This window comes from Sinohyriopsis cumingii, chromosome 18 (genome assembly GCF_028554795.1).
Source record: "Sinohyriopsis cumingii isolate HCF-2022 chromosome 18, ASM2855479v2, whole genome shotgun sequence".
NCBI lineage: Eukaryota > Metazoa > Mollusca > Bivalvia > Unionida > Unionidae > Sinohyriopsis > Sinohyriopsis cumingii.
Genome location: NC_142978.1, coordinates 88,614 through 103,864, shown reverse-complemented (window position 1 = coordinate 103,864; position 15,251 = coordinate 88,614). Strand labels below are relative to the sequence as shown.

Genomic DNA, 15,251 nt, shown 5'->3' with positions numbered 1-15,251 from the left:
GCCGTTAGTTTACGATATGTTTTCAACCAAAATCTAAGAGGGTTTGAAGCATGCAATGAAACTCGTAGTAACTTCAAACGACACACAACGCTCACAAAAGTAAGGTAATATTTTTACGAGGTGTTAGCCAAGGAGATACGTTATCTCTTCGGGTATTCTGATACAAACCTTCCCAATGAAGTACGACATTGAATAAAAGAGATATCTTATAATCGTTGACCAGACAGATATGGCGCCTCGACACGTTTACTTTGACTTAGGTATCGTCTTTTTGTCTCACCAATTAGCAAGATAATCGACTCGTGATTTGACCATTTAAAGCACTTGAACAGACAATTCGGTTTTTATCAGCAAATTTGGTATTCAAAATTGCAGTAATCTGACACGTTCTAGCTCGCTGAAGGGAGACAGTTGAATTCCTGAATACATATCCCGGGTATCATTGAATGAAAAATTCCAACAATATTTGTATAATTACATGATCAGAGTGCTTGAAAGTTTGGATGTCAGATTACATTTTAAATATTTCTTCAGGTCTCTGAAAGTATATCCAGTTCTAATTGTTATCAATTCATTTCATAAATGCGGACTGGTTTGTTATATCTCTAAGTTAACCTAGTGCAATGAAATTTACATAGAAAGTTGCGTCAATGAAATATATTCAAAATCAGAATCAAAAATGTAAATTTTCTTTAACGAAATATTAAAACTCTATTTCTCTAAAAGCCACACGATTAGCACGTGAAGTAAATAATATCCATTAAGATTGAAATTAACAAGGACCAAAAAGATTCAAGCAGTACAATTTTTTTACCTGTGTGCGTGCGTGTATGATGCGCATGTCAATATGTACAACACGTTGCAATACCAGCCTTGATTTAGGAATGCATGTGTTGAAAGTTGCAGCGATGATAAATAAAAATGTAATATTTAAATAAATTTATTTCAAAGGGCCTAAATTTCCTGATCCCAGTAATAGCCAAAACGCCATATGGGTGATTAAATAGTAAAAGAAGCATATCAAAATTAAACTTTAAAAAAAATGATTATACTTAATCATGCTAACGGTGATTTTTCCCCTATACTAGTCGGATTCCAAAACATGACAAAAATAGATAGATAAACTGAAAAAGATCTAGCATTAACCTGAACGTCTGACTGTGACATCTACATGTACATGCAATATAATTTCTCTACCTTCTGAATGTTCGTGTTTATCGTGTCCAGTTTGAGTTGGGTTTTTTTCTTGAAATTATTTTGTTAATCATGTTCACAAGTTTTTCTCAAATAATACGAAAAGTTATAAAAATGTATTAAAGTGGAAAAATTGCTGTAATGGTTTGAGAATCTAATTTGGTCATTGACTTATATCCATGATAAAGTGTGGAGTGAACCGCTCCGATGGCCTAAGTGGTTCGAGCCTCAGCATCGGATACGGGAGGTAGCGGGTTCGAACTCCGGCCGAGTCATTACAAAGACTTTTAAAAATACCATTAAGAGGTTAGTGTCAGTGGGACATGATGCTACATTTCTGCGGCATGATGTCCCAGTGCATGACATCACTATAAACTGCCATGCTGCAGACATCGTAGAGATATGACTGGAAATTTTTTGAAGCTACGTTAAAAATTTCAATCACACACACACACACACACACACCATGATAAAGTATGTAAAACTGGATGGCTCTAAAGCTCATTCCAGATGGTCATACAGACATGCGGACGTATGGCTCCAAAACCAGTTCCGGTTGTACCGAGACTTAAGGGCGCATGGCTCTAAATCTCATCCCGGATGACCTGCAGATGTGCTGATGCATGGCTCGATAACTCATTTTGGATGGTTCTACGTACTATTTGACGCGTGCCTCTAAAACTCATTCCGGACTGACCTACAGATGTGCGAACGCAAGGATGTGGTGAAAAATGTATTTTCTGCTAATGCAGTAGGTTGATATGCAAACACGAACCTAATACTAGTCTCTTTCTATTTCATGATTTTTATTTTAAGGTACGCATAATAATGATAATGGCTCGTTTGTGTGACCGCACATTTGAGCAACACAAGATTATGAGTTATAGTAAAGGTGCAATAAAGAAACTTGCCGACAGTTTAATGATGCATTTGACAGAATAACTCGCTAATATTTCAAGCAAATACTTTTCATTATTACCATACCACAACGTTCATTTTATTCATGATTTACCTACCACAAAGTTCTTTCTAAGGGTCACCAAGGTCTCTTTGCAACACATAATAACTGCGGAATGATAATTGTAACCACATTCAATTGGGAAACTGATGTGGAAAATTAGTTAATTTCGTTTTCATTACTCTCCGCCAACAATTGTTCCGCTTATTAACGTTCACTTATATTTAACAGGTATTTTAAGCAAAGCCTGAGACACGAAATGTTTACTATAATTTATATCCGATGCCCCCCCCCCCATAAGAGGTAGAATAATTTATAATTAATAAGATATCATTTATCTGTAAAGTCTTGTCCATCACGTGAACCTAACGCTTATTTAAAATAAACGTTTTGGACCATTGCTGTTGTTTCAAGAATGAAGAAAAATTGAAGGGGTATTTTCAGTCATAAAGAGAATCTGAAGTATTTTTTTCGAACATGAAGAAATTTAAGGATTTTTGTTCTTCATGTGGCTCATGTGCTGCCCCTTTCAGATCCCTATAATCCCAGTTTCTCGAAAAAAATGAATTTGTTTTCTCAACACTGAGTACATATGTATGTTTAAGAGTCTAACGGCACATCAGTACAGTAGTGACTATATTCTGCCAATTAGAAAGCAAAATTCTAAATGCAGAACTGAAACGTTGAACAAAACATTTTGGTAAATAACCCCATTGAAACATATATAAGACAACGATATCAAAATTATGTAAAGGCATATACAATGAATTATTTTTTTAAGAATTAAGTTCAAAACAATATACATACACAACATTTTAACAAAATCTCCGTATTACTACTTGGTTGGCAGCCATACTTCACAAGCATTCCGTGGGTACAATCTCTAGTTTAAGAAATTTAGCAGAAAATGCTTGATGTGTAGTGTTAAATATATATGAACCTTTAATTCTTTAAAAATATCCACCTCTGAAAAAATTATAAATGTTAAATAACAATTTACGAGGTAACTTTACAATCTTTACTTATTCTTTCGGGTTTCACTTTTGTGCGTTTGAGCGTCTATTTAAAGCTGAATGTTTCCATCTAAAGGTCAAGACTTTAAAAGAAAAGAAAAAATACTTGAAACAATACAATTAAAAGATAGAGCACAAGAAAATGAGATCGTTCGAAACAAGGGAAAAAATGTCTTTTTATCAAACAATAAAATATATTGTACGTATGATTATTAAATCAATTTTATAACAGGGTTAGCCATAACGGAGATTAATGCGACATTTATGCACTAAGGAATAATTAAAAAATTTAATATTATGTTCTGCCTTATAAAATAACCTTTCAAGTCACCTTGCCTGAAATGAAGCGAAGCGGCGTGCCTTTGATGCCAATATGAGGTTATCTGGGCAATTTGTCGAAACTGTATTAATACTGTACACGCCAATCTTTAAGAAAACAAATTCTTTTTTGAAGATTTGTTTTTAATTGATCAAATAAATCTTGAAAGCCCGAAAAGTCGGGGTCGAGCGTCGGAAACCGCGGAGTAAATGAACGTTATCAATGTCTTTGATGTGTGTTTTTCGTTATTATTTTTTTTCCAGTGGTTTTGAGTCCCACCAAAGCAATGAGCACAGTGCATAACAAGAATTCGAAAATTACAGAGCTCATGAACTGATCAAAACATGTAACCAGCCTTTCAATAAAAAATACGGGGCAGGAGTTCTTCCATCTTTAAAATGTTCTCGGTGGCACTTAATTAATTATGATTTGTTTTAATTTCACAATCGATAAAACGGAGAGACAGGGGTGGGGTGGGGTGGGTAAAAACGATGGGGAAGAAGAGTGATTTGTAACAAGCGAAAATAAATTCATACAAATTTTAATAAAGAAGCGGTGAGGCGAGAACAAATATCACAACTCGAGACATGAAAAACAAGAACTCAGAACTGGAATTCCAGAGCAGAGTCGCAGATACTCAAACGCAAGACCGATTGGAAACTTTTTGCCATTCAACTTATTTAAATAAATAAAAACAGGTAAACAATCCTGGTGATACCATCGTTGGCTTGTACAGATACAAGGCATTCAAAAGAATCCTGTTTGATAATGGGAATCTCTATCTCTCTCATTTCATAAAGTTGATAAAGCAATTTTACTATTTTCAGTAAAATTAGTGATATAATTATTAATGAAAAACGCTTCAAACAACATATTTTTTAAGTAATACGACAAATTGATCACTGTCTTTCCTTGTTATTCACTATTATTATTAGTATTATTATTATTTAAGAGACTGTATATTGATGCATGTGTGTTTGTGTATGTGTGCGCCAATTCGAGTCCCAGATTCAGTTGCATTTGAACTGTTTAATTTGCCTATGCTGTACGTTAAGAGAGGTTCTTTTCATGAGAAATATCAAAGAAAACAAAAAATCTATCGATAAGGTAAAAAAAAAACTGAATGATGTAATTTCCATTATCTCCATTTAAACAGGTATAGGGTGATACGAATAAAATGTGATAAATATTTAAGTACACTTTTAAAGCATTTTATAAACATTACACATTGTATTAAATGGGGTGTATTTGCTTCTGAAGACTTTATTCCTGACTTAACTAGGTGTCAAGTGATTTTTGTTTGACGAGCTGGTTTTATCCGCGATTTTAAGCGTGTTATCTAAGAATCAATGACTCTTAACACCGAATGATCATGCCATAGACAATAACCGTGACAGATACCGATGTTATCTCCAACACAGAAGAACACGATACAATCCCGTCTGAGAGTACAAAAATATTCAAGCACACTTTGCCAAAAATTTATTAAAACATGCATTACTGCAGAATAAATCATGATAGTATTGCGTTTGCTGTAAAATTTAAAAGTTTGAAAAGAGAAGAAAAAAAAATAAACTATGAAATCCTTTGAAGAGACCGCTACCGGAGACAAGACAGCGACGACACCACATTACGCACAAGGGTCGTATTACATAAAAGTCTCGAGTTTCAAACACACCTGAGTGGAGAGTGACTTTGATGTTTACGCTAACTTATTTATCTCGTACCTTTGATGACATAAAGACACTGAAACAGTCGTTCTAACCACGCTTTTATCTTTGCATAGCAAAGAATGTTCTACATCTTTTAAAGTAACGATGATACTAATGAAGTACGTCCAAAGCCATGTCCAAACACATGAAAAATGCATGGATGTGCAACTGATGTACAGCACGTGATTCTGCTATAGACAAAACAAATCTCTCTCTCTCTCTCTCTCTCTCTCATATATATATATATATATATATATATATATATATATATATACGCGCTTTAAACACGGCACTCGTCTGATATCGGATAGCAATCATTATTTTCTGGATGGGTGGTATACGTACCAATCTTCCTGAACACAGATATGAAAGGTGTCGCCACCTCTTGTTATGCGAGCGAAATACGATAGCTCATAACACGAATTACTCCACAGTCGCCAATACTGAACAATCCTTAACTTACAAACTTTGGATATTACGAGAAAACGGAAATGCAAATACATATATTAAGATGGCAGCTAAAATTATAATATAATTTAAAGCGAAACAGACTCATAGTCACAATAGTTCTGGACATCGCGTTTTTTTGTTTTTTTTTAATTCCACCCGCTTTGCACCTCCGCGGTAACTGGTACAGTCCCCTGTGCCGACTCGTGAAAAGATCAGCAATGAGGGTTCATAGCCAGTTGTATTCCCGATAGGTGGCAGTATGGAACAAAGATGTCCATGATTATTTCCGGTATACTTACTACTTAATAAACAAGCAATAAAAAGATAGCATCTTCATCTTGCTTTACAAAATGTCTCAATGATATGGACAATGATCGTTAAAGTCGGTGTAAGTTATCTTTGCCAAATAAAGAGTTAATCGATAGGTAAGAAAATACTGAGCAGGGTGGGAATATTTTAGTTACAAATGGAAAATCACATTTTCTCCTGATTGCATAAAATTAAAATACTCATTTTGACAAAATTAACTTTGTATTCTTTTCTGAAATCATTTTCCAACCGATTCATTTCCCTAATATCATATAATTCACAGACAAGGTAGCAATTTATTCTGAATAATTCTTTAGATAGTTACTTGGTGAGGTAATTCAGTCAAAACTCTGAACTTCCTTCGAAACTATTTTAACTGTTTAGTTTGGAAATATACAAGATTCTCGCTGAACATTTCTTTTTTTACGTTAAACATATATTTGATATATTCTTAAGGTAATATCATATCTGCATTACATGCAACTGCATGCACGTGTAACTTCTTTTTATTCTCACATTGGAGATCTACGTCAATACGTTTTTCAAAGATGTCGTCGTTGACGAGTATTTCATAAGTCATATAAGTGAAAAAAAGTTTGCTATGTTAGTGCTGCTATCCACCAGAATTTTTTTTTAAAAATCTACCAGAATATTATTAACCTTATTATGGCGACTACATTTCTTAATTTAAAAATGGATTTAATTTGATATTAAGCCCATACATAGAGAGACAGACAGAGGTAGAGATGTACATGTGTGTATGTTCAATGATAAATGTCAGATTTGCTAGAAGTTAAATATTATATTTTTTTATTTATTTAGGCAACCTAGATCTAAAATATTACTTGGAAGGGACAAAAGGAGCGAAATTAATTTGGTCTAAATAAAGTTCTTGGTGTGTTTAATTCAGTTTTGCAATGACAGTGTGCAATAAGATTTAGAATATTATATTCGTTTTTCTCACAACTAAGTCTAAGATGTAATATGTTAAAACGGGACTGGTTTTGATTACCATACATACCCCTGTTCATTTTTTAATTCTTTTATTTGTACAAGTCCGAGCAGTTTTCATAGAGGTAATTATTATAAATTCATACCAAGTTTATCTTAGTGACCACATATTTCACTTTTGTTTTCTTTTCGTTTATGGTTTGGTCTAAATATAAAACTGTTTCCACAGTTGTTTTACATAAATTAATTGTCTTGTAATGAGTGAGAAAAAAGGAATGACACTTTTTGTGTTTATTTATCTACGTTTTTTTTCTTCCATGTACTTAACTGTAAATTGCAGCATGCCATGTTTAACTACTATTTAACAGATTTTTAATATGTCACACTAGTCAGTCTTTTTAAATATTAAAGCCACACTAATCAGCGGACAAGTAAATCTGCTAGGTTGGCACTAGAGGTTGGAACATAAATAGTTCAAAAGTAATACGATAAGCTATTTTATTTAAACTGAAAAAGAAAACAAATAACAATTTTAGTTTCGTGTAGTGCTAATATAATATATATTCAATACCCAGAAAAATGAAAAAAAAAAACAGTATTTGTTTTCATTGATACATGTATTATTGTGGTTCTGACAGTTATGTACCGCTAGGTTATCAACAATAGATTGATTTGGCTAACGATAAACTCCGAGGATTACAAAATATCGGGGCCGGGTTTTTCTGTGGCTCCACCTGTTGGAAAGATAACTGGCTACGATCTCTCATTGCACTTTCATTGTTTAATCGTATTCTCCAAACAATGTAATTGGTTCAGTCACACTTCCTATGCAACAGACGACAACTATGCCATTATCTACGCCGTGTACTATAGTTAAATGAAGTTGTAAATCTGACATTTTTAATATAAACCGTGTCAATAGTAATCACGATAGCGAGGCACAGGAAGGCAGTTGCGCAATAGTTAAAGTGCAATTGCAGAATTCACAAATGGGAGCCGAATGCAATGTAAACAAATCGCTTTGTGACTATGGAACTCTGGATTTGTTCTCGATTCTAGCTGGATTTATTCAACGTCATTCTTTCAGAGCGCTCGATACATTTTGAAACCAGTCAAATCTCACGTTGACGTGTACTAAGAACGAAGAGCGAAGGTGTTATGAAGGGAATTACAATAAGACTGCACTATTACACTCGTGTCGACTTTATGTCAGGTAAAATGAGAGTTTTGCCACAAGGTCAAAGGAGTTGTAATATGGCGATTTCACCTGTCAAATAATGTCACAGATTGCCTATAAAACACGAACGCGAAGATGAGCACATTTGTCACAATGTGCGAATGTGTTCAAGCCCAGTGCTTACTTTATTGATGGAAGATAGATCTCTGAACTTCTTTAGCATTGCACAACTTAACTTGTCGCACGAAACAAATTGAATCGATCCCTCGATAGATATCAGCTGGAGCGAGAGAAGGTCACTTCCAAGGGTCGTCGTAGAGTAATAAATATATACGCATGCATCAACTCAGATTTTGAGTAAGGCACGCAAACCAGTGAGTCACCTCGGCTGTTGGAGAGGTATAGAGAGAGAGAGAGAGAGAGAGAGATTTGGATTCTTAACGTAGCTTTAACAATATTTCACTACGATGTCTGCAGTGTGACAGGTTATAGTGATGTCGCACACAATCACATTATCCTGATACCAGGCCGACCAGACCTAACACTACCTCATAATCGTGAGCGCCAAGCGATGCAGCTGCTAGTACCATTATTGTAAGTCTTTGGTATGTCTCGGCCGTGGATCGAACCCACGACCTCCCGCATCCGAGGCGGACGCTCTAACCACTAGGCCATTGGAGGGGTCAGAGAGAGAGAGAGAGAGAGAGAGAGAGAGAGCGCAGTAAAAGAGTAAAAAGAGAAAAAATCAGGAAAAGGAGAAGTATGCGATGCCGAGGACAACAACAGCCTCATCATTATCAATAGCAAGGGTACCATGATGCCGTTCCAAAGCAAAGGGCATGCCAGCTGTATTGCCTGAATAACAGTGATCGCGAGGGATTGGCATGCATGACTGTTGAAAGTTTATATTCCAATTTTTGTTTATAGCAATATAAAATACATCATGTCTGTTTGATAGCAGAGGCCGTTTTTTCCCGACGACAGTATTTACAACTCTCTCTCTCTCTCTCTCGTGTGTATATATATATATATATATATATATATATATATATATATATATATATATATATAGTCCATCTGCAGGTTTGTTGAGAGAAAAACAATTTAATTCAACATGAAATCAGTCGTATATTCCTATTTCATTCATTCAAGCGCTATCTCATCATTGCATAATGTACCTAACGGCAATAAAGATGATCGTAGAAAGGTGTTCTGGAATGGGACGTGTACATTTTCAAAAGACAATATAATCTATGATTATGTGTTTTCCCCTAGTCTGTCGCACGACCTTTCACTTCAGGCTCGTATAAATGAGGTGATATGTCATACAACGCGTTTTATCTTGTAGCGTCATGGTGTAAATTTACCCCCCCCCCCCATTTCATGGGATTTTATTTTATTTACGACTCAAAAAAGCTGAATGAATAAAAGTCGTAAACTAAGACTATTTCTGTAATAATTATGCGATAAAAGAAAAGGTGGGAACGTTAAAACTAAAACACGCAAACTATAAACATGTAAAACTCTTGGTCGTATCAATGTACAATACACTGAAGCAAGGGCGGATCGGAGACGTGATGAAGGGTCGAGCGGGCTTCTGCTCCCCCTTCTGAAGTAAGTTGTATTTACAATTAGAAGTGTAGCATTGTATCTTGGAATTACTTAAAATACAGGAGCTTCTAGAAATGATGTCCCCCAGACCCATCACCTACTTATTGAGCCCCACCCCAACCCACCACCTACGATTTCTGGAGCCGCCACTGCGAATATAAGCGACACGAGTTAACTTGCGCTTCAAAACAACAAACAAGTCTGACACCACGAATTACCCAGCCAATATAATGCAGGGGGGGGGGGGGGAGGGGCAATGTTTGAAGTAAACTAGCGACCATAACTCCAGTAAATGTTCTCGGACCTAACGATTCTTAAAGCAAACCATTAAAACAATTTATATTTTTAATACATTAAGTCTTGCAACAGTTACTGAGCAGGAATGAAGTATGCGATGGGCGCCACGTGACGTGAAGGATGTACGTATAAGGGCAATTATATGGCTCCCACAACCTTTACCCTCTCCATATGGCACGGATACACAAATCCCCATAGATAAGAACAAACGTCTGTTTTTTAAAGTGACTAAAATGTACGTTTAAGCTCAATACAATTTCGATGCATGTTTTGATCATAGAAGCAATACCGTATATGTTCGCTAATAAGTCGTCTAAATGTAAAATGCTTAATGCGCCAGCGAACTAGGTCTGTGCAGTTTGTTAAGAGTAATCAGAAGAGCAAATACCATAGCCCCTGATCTACGGGCGCATTATGCTACAGTATATACAAATATGTGCTGTTTGCAGTTTGTCGCGACTTATAACCGAGGAAAAGTCTGTACTCTAATTAAGTTTCAGACAATTATGCATCTGATAAAATAATTATCACCAATTTTTATGAAGTCTTAAATCTTCTACAACATTTATTTCACAGGTCTAAGTAAATTCCTTTTGAAACGTGCATCATTTTCGTAGCGTCTCATAAACGAAAATCAAACGAAACTTAAGCCATTCCACACTGCCAGTCCCGAGACTCAATTTAAACAAAACAACAACATTTCATCAATAATGCACCGACTAGCTTTCTATCCACACACGGGACTGGCTGTAAGTTGATTTAAATCTATGTATGATAGGTATTTTCACTCTATAGGTTTGATTAAATCCAATCTTTGTATCAATTTGTGTTGCGGCAACGGAACATTTTGTTGGTTCCTTCGTGTTTCTTTTAGTTGTATGTTCTGCGTTGTTTCTTTCTGAAGCTGTTTATACAAATGCATGTAATTTATTTCAACTGCAGTCCTGTGTATTTTATATTAAATCACTGATTTCAAAGGGTTTCGACCCTCTCACTGATCCCCAAAATAGGGCAACACGTATATTTACCTAACCCATCTTTCCATAGCATATGAATCAGTAACAAGTAACTGTTTCTGGCGGTGTCAATAGAGGTTTGATAGTACATTCCGAGTACTTTACACGGCACGCAAATTAAAAGAACGTCAAATGTAGGTCAAGTATCCAGTTTCGAGAGATTGGAGTGGTTACCGAAATGCATTTAGCTAATTAACATTATGTTACCAGATGCAGCTAACTGCACTGCCGAAACAGCACATTTTCTATACTTACTTATAAATTTCGTCCGACGAAACACAGCAATTAGAATCGATATGAACAACAATCGTTGCTAAAATGGTAATATTAAAGCGACGTAGCAGTAACCAGTGGGTCGGATGGGGAAGGGAGTGGGCAGATTCATTGGGGACCCACAAGTTCCATATTAAGCCTTTCTCTTTTGGGGCAGTCCCAATATCATTTTCTATTTCTTTCTTTTTTTGGGGGGTGAGGGGTGGGCGGCATATCTTGCAAAGCAACTGGTGTATTATATATATATATATATATATATATATATATATATATATATATATATATATATATATATATATATATATAAAGCGTTTACTAAACTTGGTGATAAGAAAACTTCGTTAATTAAGGTAATCTTCCTTGTCATGGATATAAAGACAGAATATACAAGCAGTTTGTAAAGATCGTGAATGAAGTATTATACATTGAGAATCGAAATATATTCAGACTATAATTGGATATGTTCTAAAAACGTTTCAGCGTACTTCAGGCATATTTCTATGAAATGCAGTAAATATTTGCACTGTCAATCATTGACATACACTGGGTATTCCACTTTAATACCATCATCAGTGTTTCCCTTTACCTTCATCTGTACTTTAGAGACCCTAAAAAAAATTCATTTTACCCCCAGTTTTGATGTCACATTTTTTTTAATTACTCAGTTTGACCTTCAGTTCTGACACAAAGAGATGTATGTCTCTCAGTCTTTCACCCCTAGGGGATACACTGATCATACACCTCATATATGGCCTTTTCGCCCACAAAAGCAAACAGAGGCCTTCATGAAGCGCCAAGAAGCTGCTTTGGCGAACCTTGATCACTTTTCATGCAGGACAGACTTGCATATACAAGTCATGAATGTAGTATCACGTGTGAATGAAGCAAAGAAACAATAATGAGGACTTGATGTTGGATGTGACTTAGATGAAAAACAGAAAGCATGAATTTACCTAGATATATCCTGTCTTCTCGTTTGCAATCCAAGGGCGCAACATTTTCATCTATATAGAAAACAATCACCAAGTGTCCGAAATTGGCGTTTGGGTATGGATCAACGACAAGGACGGCATCGTGAGTATCTGCTCCAGTCAACTGTTCGTCTGGAAGAGTCGTTCGGTATTTTCCGCCAAATTTCGATGGATTGGCAATGTGAATGTTGATCTTTAATTTTTTTATTTCAACGAGGTCTTTGCACTCTCGGAATGTTGTAAAGAATACTTCTTTGCAGTTTAAATTATGAACATAGTCGTATGCGATCGTTGCCCACCTGTCCTCACGTGTTTTGAAAGCTTGTTCATATATCCCTGTCCTCCTTTCTGAACTGTTATCATGTATAAACGAAACTCCGTGGATTGATAGAAAAGTGAAAAACTCGATGAACAGTATTAAAACCTTGCGAAATAGATTGCAAGTCATTTTCAGTTCCTATCTGACCTTCCCAGCAAAGAATGAGAAAAATCCAAGAGATCAAATATGTCAGGACTTGAAGACCAAGCTGAATTTTAATGTATTGTACGCTTATAGAACACAGGTAATTTTCTCCTATATGGAAGCATTTTGTTCATACAGCCTGCCTATAGCGTTACATGTCAATTTGGAAATTGCCCACTTCAGGGAAGCTTACAGTTGGATCGTTTCGCTATTAACTTGTAACGCTTTTGGTAGGGTAGCACAATGCTGTTGATTTTCATACCAGGCTGCTATCCAGATGTAATGCTCTGGTCAGAATTTATTGTCATGGCAGAGTTACGTCAGTATTTACATTCCGTTTTATAATAACTAAATGCAATGTCCACACATCTGGCAATATACCGACACCACAACAACACTACTTAAAAATATTTTCCAGAGTGGAGATCAGATTGTGCAATCTTTTAAGATCTACACAAACAAAAAATAAACAAGCAATTCGAGAAGCAGACGATATTTAAATTTCCTTACTATGGAAGACGACAAAAGCACAGTACACCCGTCCACACTGTTACCAGTCGACATTCTATCAACAATCCTGTACCCTTATCTGTTTTATACACTCGTCGGAAAAATCAAAGAAACCTCGAACATAAAAGTCCTTCAGCTGATTGCCATAACAGAGCAATAATTATCACATTATTTATGCTCCACCAATCAGTGATCCTCCAGTTCAGAAAAACGAAATTTGATTGGTTGTCCACGAATTAGCGGCGGAATCATTCATAAATGACCGTAAACCCATACTAGTATCAGGTATGTTGAATGATAATAAATAAGTCAACACGGTGTAGTGATATCGTTGACTGCCATACACACCGTCCGTATTCCGGCAACGCAGGTATCTTTTGAACTACAAACAATCACAATATAGCTGATGCATCGTAGATTAAATATCAATCACTGATCTATGTGAGGCCTCAATTCGTACTTGACTGCGACTCGCACAGGTGTAAATTCAACTTGTGTCTTATTTTTACCACAGCACTGGCTTGTACCAGCGGTGATTTAGTTCGCAGTCATATAAACTTTGCCGTGTTTGAGAGGGTCGCATTAAGCCTTGGTAGCGAGAGCTATAAGTAAACAGAGGCCTGAAATCTTGACTGGACTTTGTTTAGCGTATTAAAAGATTAGGTCAAATGAAAAGATTGTAGACATCGCCTTTGTACAGTTCCCTTTCAAGTTACCGCCGTCCTTTGAAGGCTGCGGCGAGTATTAAAAAAGATTTCGTACGTAAATTGTGTGATAAACAGGCTCTAATGAGACTGCAAGAGAAGTTTTGACTTCCGTAGATTGGAGAATTCATACAACCTGGAGGAAAGCCGTAGGTCCACACCGTTTTCTTGACTATTTGAATGGCCCATAGATAGGTAATATATTTTGCAGTCAGTGTGTGAACACTAATGCACATGAATTAGTTAAACTTAATGAAAACATATAATAGTGCAGATACATTGATTCTACGTTAATAACGCCTGAAAACATATTCAACAACTGATTAGGAAAAATGTTTCAAAAGAAATAAATTGCTTTGAAATATAAAGGAAATCTATCTGACTTTGTGGATTCGACTTTTGACAACTTCTTACAGTTTTCTTAGATCTATTATAGTAACACAGAGAGAGAGAGAGAGAGAGTTAACATTTTGCTGATTGCCTATCAACAAGTATATAATCATATACAATTAAATTTCATGAAAACATTGATGGTGACATGTTTAATACACACAGCAAATCAAATCTATTGAGTGTACAAAACAATGGATAAATACGAAAGATGTATACTTACGTATACATACACGCATTCCAAAGTACTCTCGTACATGCATATATCCACGTACACATGTATATGCCTTGATTTCTGTCTGAGGAATCTGGAGTGGATGTGTATTGAGAGAAGAGTTAATTACTGGGTCGGCAAGCAAGTGTACTTAATATAAATAAATGCGTATATTCACGACTTTGCTCCATCATTCTTTGGGAAAGTGCGCTTGATCAAAATAATATAGGTGTTGATGCGTGTAGGCAAGACGAGGGGTGTTGCAACATGTGGGACTGGATTCCATTCTCATTGGGGAACGAACTATTTTTGTTTAACTGTGCAATATTTCTCCACACAGACGCACACAAGAACACATATCGTTCTCTCCATATATGTGTGTGTGTTTGCCCACAGGGGCTGGTATCGTTGCTTACAATTGACATGTCATAAATGTACTATATAATAACTGCAATGGAGGACACTTCTCTCCTTTCTCGCGCGACCCTTTAAGAATAAACGCTGTGGGTTTTTTTTTTTCAAGCTACACTTCGCGCAGCTTGATAAATTTGGTGCGGATATTTAGCTTAGGCATTCAACTGTGTATCCTTCTCAGAAGTTTGACTTAATATCATACATTTAAGGAATGCCAAATCGTTTTGCTACGCTACTGCTCGACATGGCCATGATCGCGCCCGCTTAATATGCCAGTGAGATCCCGCTGAATGGATTACTGTCCT

At 36.0% G+C, this 15,251-nt stretch overlaps 1 protein-coding gene across 2 annotated transcripts in view; it reads right to left on the bottom strand.

Annotated features, from left to right (window-relative positions):
- The window catches only part of LOC149775940 (uncharacterized), a 32,595-nt gene extending 18,023 nt beyond the window's left edge, over positions 1-14,572 (bottom strand). The window contains exon 1 of one of the 2 annotated variants that reach the window (XM_089941041.1): positions 14,542-14,572. In XM_089941041.1, coding sequence (XP_089797167.1) covers positions 14,542-14,557 — 16 coding nt within the window. In that variant the 5' untranslated portion in view covers positions 14,558-14,572. Of the gene's footprint in view, positions 1-12,233; positions 13,952-14,541 lie in introns of those variants that run through there. The other variant, XM_089941040.1, reaches the window with a different exon arrangement.
- Positions 14,573-15,251: the final 679 nt, after the last annotated feature.